We start from the raw sequence: 18,438 nt of genomic DNA on the forward strand, positions 1-18,438 counted from the left end.
TATGTGATAGAGAAGCCACCTACATGCACAAAAATACAGATTTGTTAAAACTCTGAAGGATGTCACAAGTGTTACTGGTAAAGCACTTTATTTTCGATTCACCTTCAAAGACTGAGATATTCGATATGGTATGTGTCACCATGGAATCCAGGATTTCGTCTTATATTCTGTTTTTCACAGTAGTAGCCAGAATATTCAGTAACCTGATAACATCACCTTTGTGTGGAATTCTAAAGAGCACTAGTTTTTTTTTAAACCGAGTATCAAATTTTGCATATTAAAAAAAAAAGGACAAAAAAACATGTTGAAAATTATCCCTACTTTCTAACTTAACATTTTCATTTACTGCAGACGACATTTCTTGGCAACACGCAATGGAATCATCAAAGCTCAAGCTCAGTTTCGGATGTTTCGTCAGCGGCGACAGTATTTGCAGGTAATTATGATAAGTCCTTTTGCTACTGTCTGTTGCTGCAGCAAGGTGTGCACAGGTGCACATTGTGTTTTGGTCACAGGTGTTGTCCTCCATTTAGCCTGTATGCCACCCACAAGTTATTGACTTGCAGTTAGCTGAAGCATTGCTAAAATGCCCAGCTTGTATTCTGTAATTCAATAGACATAAAGTACATTGTCTGCTTTTGTTCCCTTATACAGTAGGTATTGCCATATTGATTGTGCTCTGGGCCTTGCTTGAAAATCCAAAAGATTCAATTTGCTGAAATGATGTTGTACTTGCTTGGTTTTTTAGGAACTGAACATTATTATAAACTTTCCCTCTTCTATAATCAAGCGAATGGAGTTTGGATAAGCATGAAGTAGTAAGACATTATGTAGAGATATCTCTTCAACCAATTTTCTGCATAACATATAAAAAGTGTCACTTTTTGAGGTGCTAATAATAATTTTGTTATTGCAGAGGCGTGAAGAGATACGCCGTAAACTTGAGGAACAGAAAATAGCTCGGCGACGGCAAGAAGCTCATCAAAAATTAGAAAGAGAACAAAGGGTAGGTACTTCTTGTCATTCTTTATAATCACGTTTGGAATCAGAAAGTGTATGGTATCTTTCTGTCATAATAATGTCTGTACAAAAACAATGTGTTTACTTTCCAGGTATATTTATGCATTAAATATAAACACAGTTCAGATTGAATTTTTTTTTTGACATGTGTGAAAAATATTGTGTAGATTATTATGTTTTAATACAATTTACTCATTAGAGATCTACCTCTTGATTGTGCATTTATGCAAATGCATATACATACTACTTATAAAGGAAAATGTACTCAAATGTAGATACTTTTGAACACATAGATACACATGCACACATACGCAAACACACCCTTCCCCCAGACATATATATTTCAATTTAAATGTCACCTGTTGTCTGGCATTTTTAGCCCCAACCATTTGTGAACACACCTGTGAGTATTCATCAATTTCAACCACCACTTAGTAGTGTTTGGTTTTGCAGTGCAAGCTTTCATTCTGAGCATTTTTTAAAATTATTTGTCACACTGCTTTAAGGTTACACAGCAATGAAAGGCACATATCTCATTCTTGTATGGTAACTGGAGCCATTTGCATTAACTGATGTGTCATTAGCATCACATGTCATCAAAGCATCGTTATGCAACAGGATAAAAATCAGATAATAAGTTATGATGATCCTACCATGAGAAAGAAATTAAAGTTGCCTGATACACAGAAAGTTTCACAAAAATACATATGAAACTAAAATAGTTCTCAAAAGGCTATTAATGATCCTAATTTTTGGCATCCTTTAATGATTACAACAATAAAATGTTCCCAGACTTTAACTTCGCTTAACTTTCAGCTACAGCTATTCCTCGAAATTATCTTCTCCTTCATTCTTTTTTTCTCATTCTTTTCCCCATCTCTTTATCCTCTTGCCAGTCTCCTTTAGTGTGTCTGACACCATCATTTCCTTCTTTCTTGTGTTTTTTTCAGACAGGGTAAGCATTATCCTAATTCTAAAACCCAAACTTTAACTTTGCTTATATCTCACTCAAGCTATGCACAGATGGTGTCTTCAAACTTTTCTCCTGCTTCTCCCCACTTTATCTTTTCTCATCCCTTACCCCACCCATGTTGTCTCCTGCCTCTCCCCTTGTGTTTCAAACTGGATCTTCAGGTAAATATTTTGAGCTAGTCCAAAGAATGAAGCCTTTATTTGTTGAGATACAAGAGTTGATGGTTAACTTTAGCTTGTATTTGCCCTCTCATAGCCTGCTAGACCTGGTAGGGAAATTAAACATCGCATTTCCCAGCTACTGCTGGGGGAAGCTTTTATGGCTTCCTACTACCTTCACAGGGTGAGAATTTCAACATATAGAATTTTCATTGTTCATTTAATTGTTAGCGTGTTCTGATTGTTTTTTTAATTGAGGTGATTTATTTTATAAGTGTAATGTTGTAAAATTTCTGTTGAGCATGTAATAATGGAATGCATTCATTCTTAATTTGGCATTAGAGTTTGTCTATAAAAAAAAAAGATGCTAGCATATCATGTTTGCTAGCTCAGCTGATACCTGATAGACACCCTGAAATTGCATAAAAAAGCACTTAATTTTTTTTCTGTAGATATTTTGGTGTATTTTCTTTTTTTTTTTTTTTTTTTGCTCTATCTTTATTATTTTATTCTTACCACGATACCTTCCTAATAGTTCCTCGTACCTCTTAGTGCATGTTTGTTTTAGATTTCAAATCTGTTAGCATTACTTCAAATTTTTCACTATTTAAAATTGGTGTTACTATGTTAGGGAACGTTAAATATTGTCTGCAGCTAAGATAACTGTGGAAAAGAAAAAAAAGTTTGCATGGGTGCAAATATGCATCAATCTGTTGAGTATGTCCAAATATTGCTCTGTTGATCTAATATACAGTAGTTTTTTTTCTTCTTTTGCCCATATGAAGCAGTTAGTGAGACCATAGAACCATTGGAGATTTGGAGTACTACCACTAACCACAAGAACAATGACAAAATGAATCACAACAACACAAAACATTGTTACTTGTAGCGTGTATATTGATGGGTGGTGGTGGTTGATGACAATGGGAAGTATTTTTGCAACACCTTCAAAAATTTGGTGCTTGGGTACTATGCACTTGATTTAGTTGAAGCTGCACTTTGACCCCCCCAAAATTCCTACTTCTGTTTATTCAGTAGTCCATAACCTGCATATATTACATTGATATTTGTAATTATCTTGCAGGAATAGCTGAAATGTATGCTTGCAATTAAAAGGTGAAATTTGTGCTATAAATCACAACAAAAATAAAAGGATTTATTACATTTTAAAAGTTGTTTGTGATAGTGTGATAAATTTTCAACATGCAGTTAGTCTTACCACCGTTTGGTGATATGTCATTACTCGCTACAGGAACGGGCGGCTCGCAACATGGCCAGCGTTGCAAATCTGGAGGTGCCAGGAGAACTGGCTTATGTGTATAGCAAGCTGGATGGTGAGTGGAAATGCATCTATCATTATATATAAGGAACTGGTGTTTTCTACTTAACTACTTTTCTACTTAACTACTTACCTACCTACTATGGAAACATTTATTAACAGCAGTTATTAATATTACTTTTCAATTTCCACTTATACATACATACAACACTGTTCTGAGATATTTTCTGCTCTATTTGCATTATTGTACTATATTATACTAGACTGACTATTTTGTATCTTATTAGTATCACACGGCTGTAAAGAATATATTTTTTACAATGGCATCAGAGATATCATATAGAGTTCGTGTAAATTTAACCATTCTTTTTGCGGCACCTGCCTGTTTACTGCACAGAGTAGGAGGAGATGGCAAGCTAACGAAACTTTTCCTTTTCTCTAGCAGATAGATTACCGTGTTATTTGTTATTTCTATTATCTTATGTATATATTATGTTTGTGCATATGTATGTTGCTTAAATTTTGAATTATTCTATGTATGATTATATCTGTTTTACACATATTTATTGTGGAATAAAAATGTTAAAAAAGAAGATATATAGAGTAATGTCAAAACTGTGGTGTGATATTTGCACTCTTGTCTTGTGCAACTAGAATGGAGGCTGCCACATGATGGAGTTAACATCATGGCTGCAGCAGGTGATGTGCAGGCAATGGATATGGGGTATCGTCTGCCAGTGGACATCAATTCTCATTCTTTCAGCAAATTTACCAGTGTCTACTTTAGAGTAAGTCTTATTTTGTTACATATATCTTTGGGTAGTAATTGTTTGATGCAACTGTTCACAATATCTAGAATTTCGGTATTCAAGCAATCGCTTTTCTTGGATTCTTGGACTAAAGAGAAAAACCACTAATGGTTACAGCTGAAGTTTTAGCAACAAAACTTTTGGTTATATAACTGTTGCATTTCATCAATTAAAATTGAATTCCCAATACCCCCAAAATAAGTGCCATCAAATAAAAAGTACTGTGTCCTCTTAAAAAAATATAAACAATCTAATCAAGTGATTTGCATGCAAAATTGTGATTTATTTTTCTGCCTTCAGGAACCACGCTGGGGTGTGAAAATGGAGCCCTTAAAGTCATCATTGACAAACCTGCAGTCTGATGATTTAGTGTACAAATCACTGTCTCTCTTTAAACTGGTTAGTGGTACAGCATGTTTGACTATTGAGTTCATGGTTATTTTAAATGTGTACAAGTAAATTTTCAGAGTGAAATTGAAACAGAGTTGTTCGACTGTATCATCCAACACATGCTCTAGGTCATTCAATCTGCACATTTAGAATTACTTTCAGATGCATTCTTTATTTCACTTTCTAGGATTGGAAGAAGAGCACATATATTTACTTGTGTGCCAGTATGTATTTTGTGTGCAGTTATATAAAGCAAAAAAATTCTTTTTATTTACAGGTGTGATGATTATTTTTTTAATTGTATTTTTCTTCCACTGAAGTAAAAGGATGAAGAGATTTCTTGATGTTCTTTCTCTTTTTTTAAAACAGATTTTGCGCTACATGAGTGAAGAAAACATGACAGAAAAAAGAGAGAAGATATTGTCTGACTACATTGTCCAGATGGTAAGTAATACACTTATCTCCTTTGCACATATAATTATATTGAAAATCAGTCACTTTTTGACAGAAGTTAAAGATGGCTTCTCCAAGTAGATGCAGTATCTTACGAGTATTAATGCTTTGATGTATTTTAAAATCAGTTTTTTTGTTAAACTTATTCTTTTTTTGTCTCTACACCAAATAATTCACCATAAGCTTGCGATGACAGTCGTTAATCTTAAATAGAGACAGTTTTTTTGATTGAAAAATTTTCAAAATGCGAATGCCATTTATTGACTTTTAATTTTAATAACAACAGGGTCTTCAGAATGAAGGTCTCCGTGACGAGCTGCTTTGCCAGGTGGCCAACCAAGCATGGCAGAACCAAAATGCAGAGCAGATTGAGCGCATCTGGCGGCTTATGGCCTCGTGCTTGTCCTGCTTAATGCCCAGCTCCTCTCTCTTCAAATACTTGTTAAAGTTAGCACCATCCACAGTCATTATAATGCCTCTTACCTATTTCTTGCCTTAGTGGATCAAGTAAAGGAGTTGTTCTCATTTTCCTTATTTGCAAAAACTATTTCTGATAGTGTATGGTTAATGTTGCACAAATTAAAGAGGAGCCTCTCCCAGAAAATTAATGATTTCTCGGCTGTTTATGTTAAATGTTGTAAATCATTACCTTTTAGAGTTCTGTTATTCTAATTTTTTTCCATAGGTGTTGTAATTGGTACCCTTTTGTTCTACAGGTTTGTATCAGATGTTGCTGTCAATGGATACAAGATTGTGTGTCAACATAAAGTTCTACAGTCAGCTAACCTAGCTCCACAGCTGAGCAGAGTATACCCGCCTTGTTTTCTGGAATGGCGTGCCATTCAACGCAAAGCAAGCATGGCCCTGGAGGCCAAGTTTCCAGATGGTGAAGACAAACTTCTGTTAACCTTTTCTGTTTCATTTTACATTAGGTTTAAAGTTTTGTTTATTTTTTTAGTTGTTGTTTATTTAGCAGTCAACAAACATACAGTTTCTGTTATGCTTGATTTGCTCATAAGTTAATAAGTAAAACTGGCAACTCATAGGCAGCTAACTATGGTGTGTGTCATCCAGACATCAGCGTCATTGGTCACGTGGAATCATGGACTTCTGGTGAGCTGTTCACATCCCACCTTCTGAAACAAAGGTGAGAAATGCTTACACAAAGGTTGCACTGCTTTGATGCAACTGGTTTTCTTTAAAACGTTTTTCTAGATAGGTGTGCTTCAAATAAATTTACACTGATTCTTGAACTGTTTACTTATTTAACCACAAACTTTTCAAGGAAGATGACATTTAGCTGTGCACATTGACCATATATTTGATTAGATAATGTTTCATCCGCATTTTGAAAAAAGTGAAATTGAAGGCATATCTGTTAAGCAAAGAAGGGATGAATTGAAGCTACAAGAGCTAAAAACAAGCTATATTATTGTGGGAAATACAATAGATTAAATATGAAAAAGCAGTAATACATGTACTACTAATAAAAATAACAACTTTATAAAGTACATTTCCCTACATGGAGGTGAGCTCAATGTGCGGAGGAGGCATGCTCAGTGCACAGCACAATGTAGTACATGTACTGCAACCATATAGTCATAGTGATTAAAAGAGTAAGGTTGGCGTTTAAAGGTGTTTATCACCAAACACAGGAGTTGTAGAGAAGAAGAAAGATGAGGTGGACTGGGTTCATCTGAATTACATTAACACCTTTTGTGATTTAAGAAAGTAAGGATACAAGGCCAGGTGAAGGTAGCATTGATCAGAACAAGTACTGACACACATGCACATAAACATATTTCTGAGAATTCAGATAATCTTACAACTATATGCTAGGCCAAAATGAACATGATTTTGTTTTAAGAGTGATATAGAATTCACAAGTGTGTGCTATATTTTAGAAGAGAAAACTGTCTTAAGTGTTTAAATCAGCTTTATTGACACAGTAAATATTTGTATGTACAGAGGTCTGACAGAGAATACACAAGGCTGGACAGTCATTCTGCAGGAGGATTTTGAACGTTATGAGCTGATGGGTTACGACTATGTTTTGGACCTAATCAGTGAAATTGAGATAGCTCCAGGCTTTCCAACTTGCAAGGCATATTTTCTTGTGTCAACTGACAAAAACCAAGATCGGCTTCACCGTAAACACCATCATGAGGGGTATTTATCCATACAGTTTTTAGAGTCCAAAGCCATTTATTGATGAACATCAAAATATTATGTTTTATTATCTTTGATTTATTTTTTAGGTACTGTTACAAAATAATGCATTTAATTTATATGGATTTTAAATTTTAAAGAAAATTTTTTAAAAATTTAAATTTTACCTTCATCTGAAGTTGGCCATAACGGATTTTGCAAAGACAATCATGTACTATGGCAACTTTTTATCTCCATAAATTTTTCAGGGCTTTTTTTTTGTCAGCCAGGCTAATAAGCTTGTAATGAGTGAATAAGAATTTCAGGTGGTGCATTTTAAACAATCTTTATCAAAACACATTCAAAGATTGAAACAAGTTTCTTTCTATGAATTGTACTCTCATTTGTGACCTTCATGGCTGCAGTGGAAAACTTTTGTGAAGCTGATAAAATACTTGTTTTAACAGCCCTCACGGTGACTTGGAGCGTTTCCTGTTGCTGGTGCCTCCTATGCCAGAGATGCTGAAACGCACTTTGCCTCCAGTGCCTCTAGGTGCTAGTGGTGGTCACAAGACTCCCACTGCAGAGGAACTAGGTTTCTCCACTACCAGCATTCTCAACCAGCGTCCAACAGAGATCTTCATCTCAGAATTGTCAGACAGCCGCATGAATGCTCGTTACACGAAGCGTCGGGCTCCTGCACCGCCTACAAACGGCCACATTTCTAATGGATATGCACATGGAGCAATGAATGGCAGTGCCTTAAATGGGGATATGTCCACAATAGATGAAAATGACGAGGACATGGGCTTGTCCCATACTCAGATTAATGCCCGCTACTTTCCAGATGTTGCATCCAATGGAGTGAATGGAGAACTTTCAACGAGCAAACTGAACCAGCGCTACACAAAGAATTTTTCTGGTCAAGGAGTCAGAAACAAGACTGGAGTAAAGGACCAAATAAGGAAGAAATACAGTGGTGTATCAGGTGTTAGTGCAGCAGATGTGCACTCAGTGACCTCTGAACATTCAGACTGGTCTCACTGGGTTGAGGATGTGTTTGACACCGTCCTCAATGAACATATTGATGATGCTGCTTCAGATGGCAAGTCCTTGCACACACGCATCAAGGGAGGTGGCAAGGGTGTGACACAGAAGGTTGGTTGTGAGAAGAATAGCTTTTCATTTATAGTTGTAATTTTAATTGTTTACTCTATTGATACACAAAAAATAGAAAAAGCAACCTGTTTAATCATGTAGTTCTTGTTTTAAACCACTTTACTTTCCTCTTTGAGACTGCAGTTGAACTTTGATATATTAAAGTTCCATAAGAGTGTAATTTTTTCGAAATGGCTGGAATGAGCTCTACAAAAGATAGTATTTCCCCAAGCAACATTTCCAAGAGTCATACAAGGCCCAAACTTGGATGTTAGGAATTTTTCTCATATTTAAGTTTATCTTGTTGAACAGAGTTACAAGCAGAAATCTGCTGTTCAATATCCTGGAAATGAGTCAAGTTTGGAGCTGAACCAGATCGGAAACATACATAGTGGCACATCAAGTTTAAGAGCAAGAAATGCAAACTTGGTGAGCTCCAAACTTTCAGACTGGCATCAGTGGGTAGATGACACGTTTGAATCCGTACTCAGAAATGAACACATGGCTGACACTGCTTCCAATGGGCAGTCTTTGCACACACGGATCAAGGGTGGAGGCAAGGGTGTGCCTGGGCTACAGACACAGCAGGTTTGTGTGCTTTTTATTTTGATTGTAATTTAAATTTTTCCCCTAATCTAATTTCCATTTTGAATCGGCTTTTATCTTTTGTAACCCACACTTCTCCTTTACATGGTTACACAGTGTGGGGCAGTCATACAAGAAATAATACATTGCAGGTGAATGTTTCCTTTAAATGACAACGATTACTTTTATTCTGTTTTGCTCATCATTTTGTGCTCGAAAGGCCTGTAGTCGTGATGTGACCATTCCTTGCTTCTTCAGACTAGTTATTAATTTTATTTGATAACTTTTTAAATGTTTAATTGATTTCTAATGTCTTGCATTTATCAGGTTAAGTAAACTGTAATTCTTTAATTAATTTAAGAAAGAACTTGATTTGTTTAAATGGTACCTTCACAGTAGAACATTCACTGTATCAGATGGCTCTCCCACATTACTTTTTTTCTTGATCATCTGCACATTCCAGCCCATACGTGCCATTCTAGTTTTTAATCCATCTGAAGAAAAATAGTTGTAAAATTCTGGATAAGCCCATAACCAGATTTTGGACACATTGATGACTAGTAATTGTAACTTTCTTATTTTGATAATAATAACTGTTAAGCTGCATGATGTCAAATTGATACTTTAATGCTACCACCTTACCCATGAGGAAACAATCACATGACCTTTTAGGCTTTTATTAGATGTTTTCATCTGCATGAATAATTCACAAGATTTGCTTGAATATGGGATTTCCCCCAAAGAAATTTGAAAGAAAATTGTTTCTCTCAAGACAAAAAAGTTAAACTGAACTGGATAAAACATCCAAAACAACTTTAAACCAATCGGGTGTTCATAAAAACCCCTTCAAATTACTACATAAGATAAGATAAGATAAGATAAGATAATACTTTATTAATCCCTAGAGGGCAATTCAGTTTAACACTAAACAACTGCGATTTCCTCTCAGAAGAACCCTGCTTCATGTTTCCCCATATATAAGCCCTTGTAACAACTAAGGTATTACAGTTAGTGAGTCCAAATCTAGAACTCACAAGTTTCCACATCCATAATCTATTTCCTCAGGTTCTGAATGATGTGCTTCTTGCAAGTGATGAGATATGATTTATATTTGGGCTTTGTTTTCCCTCTACATAGACCATTATTCCTCCTCCACTTAATATGGGGCTTGGCCTGACTACTCCTGCTTCTGTGGTTGCTCCACCCATGATTTCACCAGCGTTCACCTTCAATTCGCAGCTTACTCCAGGACTGCAGCCACAGCAAGGTTAGTGTGTACTAGCCACAGTTTTATATATATCTTTATAACTGACCTTCATTTACTCATATTTGTTTTAATGTTGACAGTATTTCTTTAATGAGTCTTTATTGTCTCTCTGTTCTTTGTTTCCTTTTCCCTTTTCACTGAGATAAAGAGAAGGGGGTGGGAGGAAAAAGGAGGGAAAAAGAAGCAGTTTTTCCCACCCAACTCTTTCTCTCTACCATTATGAATTTTCAACACCTCACAGCCTATTAAATTCATTTTCCGTTAATGTTAACAGATGCCTTGCAACAACTTCTCAACCAGCAAGCAATGCAGCAGCAGCAGGCAGCATTACAGGCTGTTCTTTTGGTATGAACTTCTGACAACTTCGTCCTCAGAATCAGTTCTGCCATTGTTGTGTGCTTGTGTGAGAGAGTGTGAGTAAAAAAGAGAGAAGGGTGTGAGCAAGTTAAATCATAAATAGCTTTTTCTTCTGTCGTATATAGCACTAGTATCACACAGGAACCTATGATGAATACATGGAGATAGATTTATAAAAACAAAGTTAAAATCGATCAAGGACTCACCTTTCTTCATGGATGCAGTTACAGCTACTTTCTATTTTTGAAAGAAATGTGAATTTTGAAGACCTGAGCAACCTGTGGTTTTGTATCCAAACAAGTGTTTGAAAGTGTTAAAATGGTACTCTTATGGGAGAAAAAAAAATCTGTGCGACTTTATTAATAACTGGCACAGATGACACTGTCATAACGTGTTGTGCAGATCTTGTACAAGTCACAAAGTTTTTCACAGAATTCATTTGCTATGTTTTTGCAGGATCAGCAGAGACAGCAGCAGGCAGCTATCTTACAGGCAGCCCTCCAGCAGCAACAGCAGCAGCAGAATTATGCAGCTCAGGCTGCAGCAGCACAGCAGCTTGCAGCCCAGCAAGCTGCTGCCCAACAGTTAGTTTTTCAACAAGCTGCTGCTCAGCAAGTTGCTGCACAGCAAGCAGTACACCAAGTTGCTGCACAACAAGCAGCAGTACACCAAGTTGCTGCACAGCAAGCTGCAGTACAGCAAGTAGCCTCTCTTCAGACTGCCCTGCAGCAAACTGAGTTGGAAAACAGACTCCTAAAACAGTCCATTGAACGCGAGAACCTGAAGAAACAGTTGCAGCAGATGCAGGGCCAGACTTCTCCTCCCTCAGCAGGTTTTCAAACTACAACATTTGCATCTGCACAGGCTGCAGCACTCAGCCCAGACAACAGCTTTTCATCCACCATCATGATGCCTCCTGGTGCCCAGATCACTCCAGGAGAGAGATTTCATGTGCCTTATGGTTCGTCTGAGATGGTTACTGCCACCAGCTCTTCCAAAGAGGGGCCTCCAGTGGCCCCCAAACGTGTGCATCTTATTAAATCTAGTTTTGAGAACCAGCCCAGTGCATCCTACGGCTTCCAGCAGTCTGGCAAAACAGTGGGGGTTGCTAAGACAACAAAGACTGTAACCTTTAACACTACGACAACTGTTCAGCAAAGCCATCCAGAATCAACAGCAGCCACCAGTTTGTTTGGCAAACGGTCGTCGTCACCTCCCCCTTCCATCTCCCCACCTTCCCCACCATCACCTCCACCACTAGCAGCTCATCCACCCATACCACCCTCACCACCCTCACCACCCCCACCACCTCAAGTGATGGACTCATCAGTGCACATTTCAGAAAGCATTTATGTAGATGCTCGTACTGCAGCTCCTCCTCTCCACAGCCAGCCTGTGGCACCACCTCCCTCTCCTCCTCCTCTACCTCCAATGTCAACTATACCCCTTGGTCTGGAGATTGACAAAGAAAAAGGAACCTTCACTGTGCGAGACAAAAGTGGTCGTGCTCGCACTGTGCGCATTGGCAAGGTAGTCTTTTGTTTGTGCAGAGTAATACAGTTTTCAGTACTCACTATTATGAAGAGTATCCTGCAAACCTGTGATAGCAGTCACCAATAAACCACACATATTTTACACATGGAGTTTTAATTTGACTTTATATGTTTAGCATATGGACTTTATGATGAAACCACCAGCACCATTTTTCATGATGTTTAGACCTGTATACAAATTCAAATAAAGCTGCCACTAAAATCAATAACAGTCCATTTTCTAAAGCTGTTGAATCCATAATCAACATATGTATTGCTCAGCTCATATAAATGTTCATTTGCTGTTCACTTAGAATCTTATTGAGACAAAGCAGCGATCAAAAGAACTTTTTTTTTCAGTCTTGGTGATTCTTGATTTTTTTTGGTATTCTTTCTTTCCCTTTTTTATTAGCATCATTATTCTTTACATTCTGTACCTAGGTTTAAATTTTTGTTTAAATTTGTACATGTTACATAGGTCATATAAGCTGCAAAGTTACTTAACATGAAAGCTATTAGAAGTCCTTGCTGAGGTTTTTATTTTGTAAATTTCAGAAGTGTTTGCTTAAAAATGTTATATGCGTTATAGACACTTCCTTGAGAACTTAGCAAACCTATTCAGTTGTTTTTGATGTGTTCCTTATATTGTCATGTTTAACAGTAATGATCTTTTCTGGTAGGTGGTATGGCCACCACCCTCAGAGGAAATTCACAAGCAAGAAGTGCAAGTGGGCAAATTGGAAATTGATGAGAAGGTTGCAAGGGGCATTGAGAACCGTATTATTGGGAAGAGGAAGTGGCAGAAACCTGTTGTTCCAGATGATGAGCCCAAATCAATTTTGAAGCGATCTAATGTAGAGGTTTGCATTTTTTGGAGTTCTTTTGTGCACTGGTTTATCCTTTCTTTTTAATAAATCTTTTAATTTTTGATGAGTCTACATTTTTCTGCAAATTGATAGAATTTGAAAAAAAGGGAGTTGTTAACTTAGAGAAGCTATTGAAATGCAATGCATGTAATTGAATAGTGTGACTGTACACAGTTCAGAGGTAACCCTTTATTGTGAGATTCTACCACCAAAGAACAAGGTGCTGCAGTGCACTGTCTATGGGCAAAGAGATTAAAGCCTATAAAAATTCAGTCAGTAGCTGGCTTAGCATGGATGTATCATTGTGAATCAACAAGAGGTTTATGATTTGGTAAGAAGTTTTTAAGCGGGAAGAACAGGTGTAAGCAATGAAAGTCAATCTAGCTGCCCATTAACATTACGAATGCATGAGCATATGAGCTTATGCCTTGAGTAGAGAACACCGATGGATGATGGTGTATCAGTGGGTTGCATGTTTGGATATCTGCTATGAATCTGCATTTGCCATAAAGCAGAATTATCAAATCTTTGGTCTACTGAAGGTAGCACGGCATGATCATAGATATTCACCACTGATGATGATGTAAAAGGAAGCAATTCTCACCTGGCTTTGGGAGCAGCCAATTTTTTTTTTTCTCTGCAGCAATACAGAAGCTAGTCGAATGATACAACAAATATGTCATCTTGCATGAGTACTGTGTACAAAAGTAGTATACCTGATTAGTCAGACTTACTTCTGTTAAAGCTGTTAAATGCAGTTTGCCTTTAGTTTATGATTCCCCCTTTTATGTACATGTTCACTTCCCATTAATATAATTTATGTTATATTTTTAAATTGGCAGTCAACAAGGCGTGCAAAGTCCTTAATAGAAACAGGCCATTCTGAGACCCTGAAACTTCTAGAACGTAAGCTTGGAGGGAGTGCCAAGACACAGATGGATGATGCATCAGTCAGCACAAAACTGCCTGGACAAAGTGTTGGCTTACAGACAACAAATACTTTGAAGAAAATGCAGCATTCTGCCTCAGTTCAAGCAAATGAAGCAATTTATGCATCATTCATTGAAAAAGGTAAAAGCCAAAGGAAATTAGTTGGTTTATTTTTTTATTTATATGTATATTTACATGACCCACAAAAGCAGCTTAGGTACTAAAATGTTTACAAATTCTTCTCAAGTTTAAATTAATAAAAGCATAATGACTCTTTCCCCCTTATTTCAGATGTGCCCAGTATCAATTATTTAAAGCTGTTGCCAGAAGGAAATTGTTTCATCACTTTCAAATGCTTAGATTCTTCAGGATTCGGTGTTTTGCAAAAAAAGCCTAGACATATAGATATACTATTTCATAACTTATCTCCTTTTTTTTTTTTTGTCTACTTCTGGTAGATGAACCTCCACCTCCTCCAAAAGCACCTCCGCCTCAGTTGAAAATTCGCAAGAAAGAGACAGTAGAAGTGGAAGAGAAGTTTGAAACTGTCATACAATCAGATCAACATGAATCCTTTGAGCCCAGAATTGAACCAGATGTTGAACAAAAGCCACTGATAGATTATGCAAGCTTTGAGCGTGCTATCACCGAGCTGTACCCACAGAACAAAAAGTACTTCCTTATGTACAGTAAAGTACCTTGGTCACTACTTATCAGGAAGGAGGTAGGTATAAAGAGCAGAAAATGTGTGTATTTGTGATAAATAATTTATTAGAAATAACATGCATATGCACACACAAACACACAAAATATCCAGGTAAAAGTGCCAGCAAGCAGGTAGAATGTCTTTACTGAACAAGGCCTACCATCCAGTAATCCAAGAAACCCCACGAAGAAATTTTGATTCACATGGCAGAGTATCATACAAATATTACATATATTTCCAGGTGTTCTGGCCTCAGAAAGATTGGACAACTCTACAATATTGCACCTGGTGTACTGTCAGGTTGTGCAGGATGTTTTCAACAATGCCTGTGTACGCATTAGTAAGGAACAACGCATCAAGATGCGCAGCATGCTCGGTGAGTGTGGAGAAAGCATGATCAACAGGAGGAATTTTTTGTTTTGAATTAAACAGCCTTCTCTATAAGCATGATGCATACTTGTGTCAACATGGTGTACAACAAAAATGCATTTCTTTGGCTCATTAGATGATTTGATTTTTGCAGATGGCCATGGTGTGGAGAAGAGCAATTACCTGACTAAGGAACTGAGCTTGCAGGTTAAGAAGGTCATTGTTGACACTGCCAAGGAGTGGCCTACATACTTCTGTCGTCTCTTCCCAATCGCTGTATGTCTTCAGTTTCTTTTGGGGTTAAAAATAGTGGCATTTTGTAATTAAAGTTGCTTCATCAGGGGGAGTCATATTTAAATAGCTTTTTAAAATAGTAGCTATCATAACTTAAGATATGTCATTACAAGGCAGAGTTGCATCCTATTACATGTGTTTACATGTGATACACAAATCATTATCCTAAAAATTAGAATATAACATATCTGAACTCCTAAATCAATTTCTTTAGTCAAAACAAAGTGCACTCTCAAAGCATTATTTATAAATGTAGCTGTCATTTTCTTGTGGTCTGTGTGTAGAAAATATTTAGCATCTAAGCCAGAAAAAATGACCATAAATCCACACCAGGCATTACACAATGTTGCAGTGCATTGGTCACTATGCAGATGTCAAATACTTGGGCATCAGTCATACGGGTTTGAGATTTGTCACAAGGGAACGTAGTGTTGTGGAAGACCATCTGACAGTTTTAGAAGAGTTTCGGTGAGGACCTTTTAATACTGTTTCTTTGTTAGATGACTAATCTTTATTTTTTGGGTTTGTTTTCTTTCTTTACTCTAGTTAGAGTGTAATATATATTTAATGATGTGTTTATAAGAACATACATAACATATTAAATACAGTTTTAGAAAATTGTCTTTAGATTTGGGGAAAAAAACTTAAGTGATAGCTATGTCATGAAGGTTTTTGAAAACCTTTTTTCAGGTGTTGTGGTCAGTCTAAACAATTAGAAGGTAGTGGTGTTGGGGCTAGCACCATAGTAGAAATTAAAGTTAAATTTGGAGGGAAGTTATTGAAGAATTGTGATTCAGGCAATATTAAAATGTTATTTCCTCATTATCTGATATTTTACAAATTGTAAGCAAAAGCAGAGACTGTGCAGCTGATATTGAAAATGCTGTTTTGTCGTGTGAAGGTTTGAAGATGTAGTTGACACTGTCATGCCCACTAGTACATCTGTGCAGCTAAACCTGAGAACAAAGTCACTTATTTTCCAGACAATTCGGGTAAGTGACGTGTGATGAGTACAATTCTTGAAGTTTATTTATTAGTGTAGAGGGATTTTGTTGTGGACCATTTAATTTGAAGATTTTAATGGACCTATGGGTTATCATGGGAGACTGGTGAGGGGAACATTGATAAAGGCTGTGGAACTAGCTCATGAAGGTTAATGGATGTAGCTCTTATAGCTTAGAGCTCACTGTCTTTGAAACTATTCCCTCTTTAAATCTGCTTAATTGAAATAATAATCAGTATGGTTTTTTTGAAACCTCAGTATTGCCCATAGAACTGTGCATCAAGATGCAAGACAGCAAGAGTTCGGAAAACAGTTTTCAAAAAAGACCTTTAGATAACATCATTTAATACAGCATATTATTATGTGTCCTTTCTTGCTTGAGGACTGTGTATCAGGATTTTCATGAGAATTTAATTTTTCATGTGTCTATTGAATCATTCCAGCCAAAACAACTGAAAGACATGGTGGACAGATTTTGTCAGGAGAGTGAAAAGGTAACATTCTTCTACTTCATTTGCTGCCATGAGTTTGATTATTCTTAGTTACATTTTTGCATTGTGATGTCAAAACATTCACTCTTATTTTAGGACTGAGTTATTTGATGGAAAATTTAGCAGATTTCTGCTTTGTTTATGAGTAAAACTAATTCATACACAGAATGACCTTACATCAAAAAACGAAGTGTTGTAGTGTTGTGTGTGTGTGTGAGAGAGAACTGGCAGTGCAATGGGTTTGATAAGATTATAATCTTATCAAGTGTGATGGAATCATAAAATATATAGAAATTATTTCTTATGCACACTGATATAAACATGCATGTTTATGTTTGTTATTTGGGGAAAAGGCATATGCATCCTAAGGCAGTTACAGACATCTCCAAACAGCAGTATCTTTTTGAGAGCAGTGCAACTAAGACATTTGCAATTTGTTTACAGGGCAATAAATTTGTTGTGGCAGTGAAAGATTATATCACCAGGGAGTCCACACTTCTCAGCTTCAAAAATGGAGACATCATAAAACTTATGGACCCTGAGATGAACCTTGAGAGAGGTGTGTATTGCTCCTGTCACACTTTATCATTCATAATTGTGAGACAGTCCTGGTATTAAGATATTTAATGAAAATGTAGATTTTCTATTAGACTGGAATATCAGGAAATAGATTTGTCTGCCATTCATGTAAGGTCATAGTATAATCATTTCCCCAAAAGCTGAAAGACTACCTCCCCTTTTTTAACTGTTTGTCTAAGGTACAAAAGATCAATTTTTCCAAATATTTTGTCTTGAAGGCAAAGAGCAACATATTTTCATACAAGGGATGTTTCACCAAGTGCCATCAGCACATTGCATCACTTTTGGTGTGGCTTTTGGGCTGTTGGCAGTTTGCAGGAAATGAAAGAAACTTGTGTTGATAATGCACCATCTAAAAGGACTATCACAGACTGGTTTCGGTGATATGGCAGAGGTAATTTCAGCTGTGAACCAAGGCCTAGGATGTCAAGAGACTCAGTGTCAACAAAGTTGAGAATTCCTGCAAGCTTTTGCAGTTACGGTCAGAGATCACTTTAGAACCCTCAAAAGTCCGTGGCTCCATCATGACAACGCTCCTGCCTACACAGTCAACATGAGATTGGAGTTTCTTGTGCAGTCGGGTGTCAATGTTTCGAAGACTAGACGCCCCATGCAATTCTTGGTTGTTCCCAAAGCTCAAAGAACCCTGCATGGAGTGAACTTTGAAACTCGAGAGTGACTCATTGCTGGAGTGTGGGAACAGCTAAAATTGATGTCAAAGTCAGCTGTTTTGGAGTGTTTTCCAAAATGGATCCATAGCGCCAAAAAATGTGTTGCAGTTGGTGGCGATTACTTGAAAAAGTTGAAGAATAAGAGAAAAATGTTAAAAAAAATTATCTGGGTTCGTTTTGTTGGTAAGTCTGGATGGAAGTGGAACATGTCTCATATTTCCTTCTAAACAGGTGTATTTTTTGCAGGGTGGCTATATGGCTCACTGAATGGCATAGTTGGGCTCTTCCCTGAAGAGTATGTGCGACCACTGGCCAGGCATGAGGTGGAGAATTCTTCCATGAAGGTACTGGGGAAAAATGTAACCTAAGTACATGCATACTGTGAAAACAAAATCTTGAA

The 18,438-nt window shown here is 36.9% G+C and overlaps 1 protein-coding gene across 1 annotated transcript in view; it reads left to right on the forward strand.

The window, feature by feature from the left end:
• LOC112561210 (unconventional myosin-XV-like) overlaps positions 1–18,438 on the forward strand; it is a 55,334-nt gene that overhangs the window by 23,693 nt on the left and 13,203 nt on the right. Inside the window, 26 exon segments of the mRNA XM_025233555.1 lie at positions 352–436; positions 917–1,006; positions 3,404–3,485; positions 4,085–4,218; positions 4,540–4,638; positions 4,999–5,073; positions 5,369–5,529; positions 5,799–5,968; positions 6,157–6,229; positions 7,051–7,251; positions 7,698–8,388; positions 8,701–8,976; positions 10,111–10,240; positions 10,515–10,585; positions 11,054–12,127; positions 12,810–12,989; positions 13,838–14,066; positions 14,384–14,643; positions 14,646–14,649; positions 14,873–15,007; positions 15,155–15,276; positions 15,647–15,762; positions 16,196–16,286; positions 16,741–16,791; positions 17,233–17,347; positions 18,285–18,382. Coding sequence (XP_025089340.1) covers positions 352–436; positions 917–1,006; positions 3,404–3,485; positions 4,085–4,218; positions 4,540–4,638; positions 4,999–5,073; positions 5,369–5,529; positions 5,799–5,968; positions 6,157–6,229; positions 7,051–7,251; positions 7,698–8,388; positions 8,701–8,976; positions 10,111–10,240; positions 10,515–10,585; positions 11,054–12,127; positions 12,810–12,989; positions 13,838–14,066; positions 14,384–14,643; positions 14,646–14,649; positions 14,873–15,007; positions 15,155–15,276; positions 15,647–15,762; positions 16,196–16,286; positions 16,741–16,791; positions 17,233–17,347; positions 18,285–18,382 — 4,813 coding nt within the window.

The sequence above is a fragment of the Pomacea canaliculata genome, linkage group LG1, assembly GCF_003073045.1.
Source record: "Pomacea canaliculata isolate SZHN2017 linkage group LG1, ASM307304v1, whole genome shotgun sequence".
NCBI lineage: Eukaryota > Metazoa > Mollusca > Gastropoda > Architaenioglossa > Ampullariidae > Pomacea > Pomacea canaliculata.